Source organism: Trichosurus vulpecula, chromosome 1 (genome assembly GCF_011100635.1).
Source record: "Trichosurus vulpecula isolate mTriVul1 chromosome 1, mTriVul1.pri, whole genome shotgun sequence".
Taxonomy (NCBI): domain Eukaryota; kingdom Metazoa; phylum Chordata; class Mammalia; order Diprotodontia; family Phalangeridae; genus Trichosurus; species Trichosurus vulpecula.
Genome location: NC_050573.1, coordinates 290770284 through 290776283, shown reverse-complemented (window position 1 = coordinate 290776283; position 6000 = coordinate 290770284). Strand labels below are relative to the sequence as shown.

Here is a 6000-nt window from a genome sequence, read left to right as displayed (position 1 = left end):
TACCCTTCAGTTTTCATCTCTCGGGGAAGCCTCCGTTTGGAAAGCGTGAAGAATCCTCTAAGCACCGAGGTGGGTCGAGGGTGATCAGATTGGTTGGTTTGATTTGTGTTTTTATGGGTTGGTTTTGTTTTGTTTTGTGCTTTTCTTTGTCTCTCTAGCGCTTAGCACGGTGCCCGGCACACAAGTGCTTCTTAAGTGCTGGATGGATCTGATTGATCGCATCCTCAGTAACATCAATGCTGGACCGAGGTAATCACGGTTAAACAGGTTCTGCGTATCAGAACTCGCCAAACTCGACCCGCAGGGCTTTGGAGAACTCCATGGCTAGTTCAACTCCAAAGCGGGATCTTGGGGGGCGGGGGCATCGAAACTGCTAAGGTTAGGAAGAAGGAATGGTCAAGATATAAAAACACGCCAGAACCAGAGACCCCTGGGACAAGAAGAAACTAATCCTGGGAGCAAAGCAAGACGTTTCGCACAATCTCACCTCTGAGCCCTCTCGAAGCCCTAGGACTAAACTCCCTCCCCCACTGCGCCCCTTCTCCTCTGTCCTGCCCCTCCCCCTCCCTCATTCTTTCTCTTGTGGTTCAGGGCGGGGCCGACTCGGACAGTGTGCTGGGAGGGCGGGGGGAGGACCGAGAAGAAGGAGGGGGAACTGTTAGCACCTGCGGGGCTTCAACCCCCGCCCCGACCCTAATGCCTGGCCCCTAGGCCCGCCCCCTTTCCTGGGCTCGTGGGCCCACCGGCCAATCCCGACCTCGGTCTCCCTTCTCCTTCCTTAGCTCCCCCTCCTGCAGTCTCCGACCCCCCGCCCCCAACCCCGGATACTGGGATCCCGCGGCGTGACGCGAGCACGGCGGCTCCTCCTCCTGCGTCTCTGGCTGCGCCGGGCAGGGGGGATGGTTCCATCATGGCGTCAATGCAGGTGAGAGGAGTTTGCGGCATCCGAGCTACCGGCCCAGGGAGGTGGGGCGGGATTCGGACGAGGGAGGCGGCGGCGGCTGCGGGAGCGGCAGGCTGCGACCTGGGCAGGTTCCGCAGCCGCCGGGCCGGCTCCGTCTCCCTTCGCCCCCGGCGGCCGCGGGGAAGGAGGGGTACCGCCGGCCCGCCCTAGCCGACCCCGGAGCCGGAGAAGTTGGGTGGATGGGGGGGAGGGTGCGGAGGAAGGGGTGAAATGCGGCCCTTCTCCCCCCGAGCTGTGGCTCCTTGGCTGTGCCCCTCTCCCTTCACGGCCGGCCTGCCTTTCCCCCCGTGTCCCCTTCCTTGCCCTTCTTCTCCCTGTCCGGAAAGGAAACAGCTGCTTTCCCCGTGGGTTTCGTGGCCGCCTGAGTGTCCAGACCAGAGTGAGAGTGTGTAAGTGTGTGAGTGTGAGTTTGAGCGTGAGAGAAGGAGACCTCCGAGAGAGAGACGCCGAGGTCGGTCCCTGGGGAAGCCGGCTCCGGGCGGGCCTCAGATGCTTTTCCCTTGGTCGCCTTCCCTTCTCTCCCTCCTTCCCTTCTTCTCCCACTTTTCTCCTCCCCACCTTTCTAAATAAAATAAATACCTTCCACTACGCCCTTGAATAAATTGTTCTCTCTAGTTACAGTCACTCCCTTGACCGGCTGCCTTCGCCTCTTGCTCTTCCCTGCCTCGTACCTTATTACATCCTCCCAGTATTTAAAGTCTCACCCAAACATTAGTCTAAGAGTACCCAATAATGCTCCAGGCTTGTTCTCTCGGTCTCCCCGAAACTTTGACTTACCGGTTGCTCTGCTACTTCATCACCCAATAGATAGTCCATCTTGCCCCCAAAGCTTTTCAAGATACCCTACTTTTAACCTTCGTCATAGAATTATGTTCCTCTGCTTTCGTTTCTCAAAACATTTAGCGAAACACTTTTTAGTTGAAGTTTATTAATGTCATCTGCACTGGAGTTTTCGATGCGGAGTCGTTGGCTATCCAGCTTACATACCCTTGTCGATATTGTACAGTCCAAAGACTGCCTGGGAAGATGGCAGTGTTCTAGTTCGTTGAAATGAGTGCACATTTGTTAATTCAAAGGTGGCTAGAATTACCAAAATTTTAGTTGCTTTGAAGAGAAACTAAGTCCATGGTATGAGTTTCAACTCAGTATTTTCGGAGCTTAACGACTTAACTGTTTAGTGAACAAAACTGCTTCGTTTTGCTTCACGCCATTAAAAATAGCTTTTTGGTTTTTTGGCTTCTGAAAAATTTAAACTCCTCCCAGCTTTTTCCCTTTGTAAGCTGTGACAACACGATCTTCCTTTTCTCCTCTTCCCTTTTCTGCCTCCTTCCCCTTTTGTGCACACCATCTTTGTTCTCATTTACCTCATTCGCCTTTTATTATCCATTATGCTTTTTCTCTTGCCTTTCCTTCCCTACTTTTTCATGCAGCATATAAAAGGTTATATATTTATTTTTGTTTAAAAATATAAGGAAAGATGTAATTAAATTAATATGAGGGAATAGTGTCAGTTCAATGTGTGGAAAAAAATCGGAGTAGTAAATATACTCCACTCGGGAGTAAGTTTGACCACAGAGAACAGATGGAAAGTCCATCTATCATTTAAAACTCAGAAGGAGAAATGTAGTGGGAAACCCCATGTTAAAAAGGATTTACCTTTATTGTGGGGGAAAAACTGTCTCTTGTGGTGGTATTTGGTAAAGTATATTACAGTGATAGTGACTTGCCGCAAAAATATTACCAGTAAAATTAGATTTGAGGTTCTGAAAGGTAAGACTTCTTTACAACTGATTTTTTTTTCCCCAAAATGAGAAGGGAAAATTGAATTGTGAACAGAAACAAAGTTGGGACAGAACTCAATTTTTATCAACTTAGAGTTTGACAGGCATAGTTTGGTAGGTAAAAATGTTAGCCCATTCAGTATGTATATGTATATGCATGTTTTGTGTTCCTAGCATTATTCTTTGTCCTAAAGATTTTTGTGACCTTAGACTAGATGACTGGGGAAGAAAACTGATTTTGTTTTTAATTAGAAATATATTTGAAATTTTATTTTGGAATCTCTAACACTAAAGTTTTCCCCTGCATTTGGAATTCTAAAATGTTAATATGCATTCTCTGTTGTGCAAGTCTTAACACTTTCTTTTTTCATTGATTTTGATCATAAAGAAAAGTCAAGTCTCTTGAACAATAGTATAACCTTAAAATTTTGAAATTTAAGTCTACAAGGCTGTTCTTTTGGAAGATAATTTTATTCATGCTGTTTTGTCTTTTACTTCAGTCATTTCTTAAAGGGAGGGTGGAGTAGGGCTTAAAGGGAGGGTGGAGTAGGGCGGGGTGGTTAGAGTGTATAAATCCTTCCAGATTGAGGCCCTCTATTGTAACGAATTAAAACAATTAGGAAACAACACCTGATACAATGACTATATCTGACTGTACAATATGCTGGCCTAGTATTATTTCCCTGCTTCTGTGAGGAGGGAGCTATATTTCATTATATATTCTTTGGGTCTTTCATTGCTTTTTCAGTTATTATACTCAGTTCAACTTCTTTAAGTGACCTTTTCATTTCTGTAGTTGTAGTCATGGTGTATATTGCTCTTTTGGTTCTGTTTATTTTGTGCTCCAAGTTCATATAAATCTTTTGTTTCTGAATTCTTTGAGCTTCATCTCTTATGCATAATATTTATATAGCAGAGTTCTGTTTTTTCTGACCATTTCCCAGTCAACGGAATCCACATTGTTTCCATTTTTTTTTTTTTGCTACTACTATGAGTGTTTTGCTTTATGTCTTCTTTCTGTCATTGACTACTACATGCCTGATGGTGAGATCATTCGGTCAAAGGATATGGACAGTTAAGTTCACTGTTCTTTCCTAATTCTAAATTGGTAACCAGACCTATGGAACCATTTGATGGACAAGGCAGCTAGAGTTCTGGGCCTGGAGTCATGAAGATTTGAGTTCAAATTCAGCCTCAGACACTTATTAGCTATGTGACCTTGGGAAGTTGCTTAACAGCTCTTTGCCTCAGTTTCCTCAACTGTAAAGTGGAGATAATAACAGGATCTTACCTCACAAAGGTATCGTGAGGATCAAATGAGCTCATCAAGTTCTTAGGACAGTGCCTGGCACATGGTAGGTACTTATATAAATACTCCTTTCCCATTACACCTTCACCAACAAAGTATTAAGGTGCATGCCTTCCCACGGCCGCTTTAATGTGGACTCTTTTTTTTCTTTTTGCCAATTTGCAAGGTGTTAGATAATACTTCAGCTATTGTAATTTTATATTTCTCTTACTATTGCTATTTTGGAGAGTATTTTCAAATGGTTATTTATAATTTGCAGTGCTTTTGAAAATTGTTCATCTTTGACCGCTTACCTATTGGGAAATAGCTCTTAGAATTTGTGTCATTTCCTAATATATCTTGGATATTATGCAAGTCTATTCTCATGTTCTCCTTGGTGACTAGATTTTTTTTTCTGAAAGATTTATTAGTTTATAATACATTCTTCTAGCTTACTAAAATATCTGCTGGAAAAGTAAGCAATATCTCAAAGCATGTTTCGTTTGCTTGGTTGTGATAGGTGGTCTTACCATATAAGAGATGTGAGCAGGTTCTTTAATTTTCTTGATCTAAAGAACACTGTCATCTGGACCTATTGGTGCTACTGAAAATTAAGAGGTTAAAGCACTCTACGGGTTTGTAAATTGACATAAAATATATATTAAAGTAATGGGGTATAAACACAAATAGACATGAAAAGATTTAGTTTCTAGAACCAGTGCAATAAAATCAAAGGTAAACAGACTGCTTTAGAGTAATATTTCCTAAAGATTAAATCTGAATCTTTAAAATGAAGTTTTGCAATTTCAAGATGTAGATTGCATTAGTATTCATAGATTTAAAACAATTGAAGAGCTGATATGGACCTTAGAGATCATCTAGTTTAACTTATTGTACTGATGTGGAAATGAAAGCCTAACTTTTCCAAGATCCCAAACTGGCATGGAGGACCACTGATCATAGCCCATTTTATGCTTTTTATTAAACAAGGCAGTAATTTTTAAACTTTTCCTTATTTGTGGTTCCTTTTGGAGCAATGCCTCCATCATTCTTTTTGTCTTAAAAAAAAGTGTCATGAACTTAAACATTAACATGACTATTTCAATTAAGCCCTGCCTCTGATACATACTGGCTGTGTGATCCTGGGCAAGTTCCTCTAACCTTTTAAGCATGTCTCTAGGACTATAAATTGCAGAGAAGGCACATTTCTGTAAGGAGTTTCCTAACCTGGAAGTTTTCAGGATCAATAATTTAGAACTGGAAAGGGACCTTATAGTTCACAAAACCCAGTCCATTCATTTAACAGATAAAGAAATTGAGATTGACTTGTCGAGGGTCACACAGTGTCTGGCAGGATTTGAATCCTGGTCTACTTGACTCCAAGTCTTGCACTCAGTGCCTTCATGATGAAATTGTAAGTCCAGTCCCTGTGAGTATATTAAATTTAACATTATAGTAACCAAACTGCCTTTCTTATCTGTGTCCTTTTCTGAAATTTATCTTTTTCTTTAAAAAAATTTGTTTCATTGATGCTCTTAAATCACTATAACTACTTACCAGTCCACCCTCTCTTGAATGAAATTAATGAATTAAAAAGCATACATTGTGTTGATTATGTGTAAGATACTGCTAGTTTCTGATGAAACAAAAGAAAGTCCTTACTGACTTCTACCAAGGGAAGATAGTGTATATATAAGGGATGAGGGATATGGTTTAGGAAGTTACTGGTTGGTGGGTGGAACCTCAGGGGAGTGTCTTTTACAGGATAGTATTGATTTAGTTATTCCAAGAACCATATTGGGGTTGGGGAGAGAGATGGTGGTGCTTAAGTATTGACACAGCTTGAAGCAAGTCGGTTATGCAGATTTCTCAGCTATGTGGAGCAAACACAACCCCAGGGCAAGAGTGGGGAGCCTAGCAGGTGAGGAGATATGGCATGTAGGTGGCTGGAGAGACACAGGAAGCTT

The 6000-nt window shown here is 42.6% G+C and overlaps 1 protein-coding gene across 1 annotated transcript in view; it reads left to right on the top strand.

The window, feature by feature from the left end:
• Nucleotides 1-835: 835 nt before the first annotated feature.
• Nucleotides 836-6000, top strand: part of UBE2W (ubiquitin conjugating enzyme E2 W) — a 110755-nt gene continuing 105590 nt past the window's right edge. The window contains exon 1 of the mRNA XM_036740102.1: nucleotides 836-925. Within this exon, the coding sequence (XP_036595997.1) occupies nucleotides 911-925 (15 nt within the window). The 5' untranslated portion in view covers nucleotides 836-910. The remainder of the gene's footprint in view (nucleotides 926-6000) is intronic.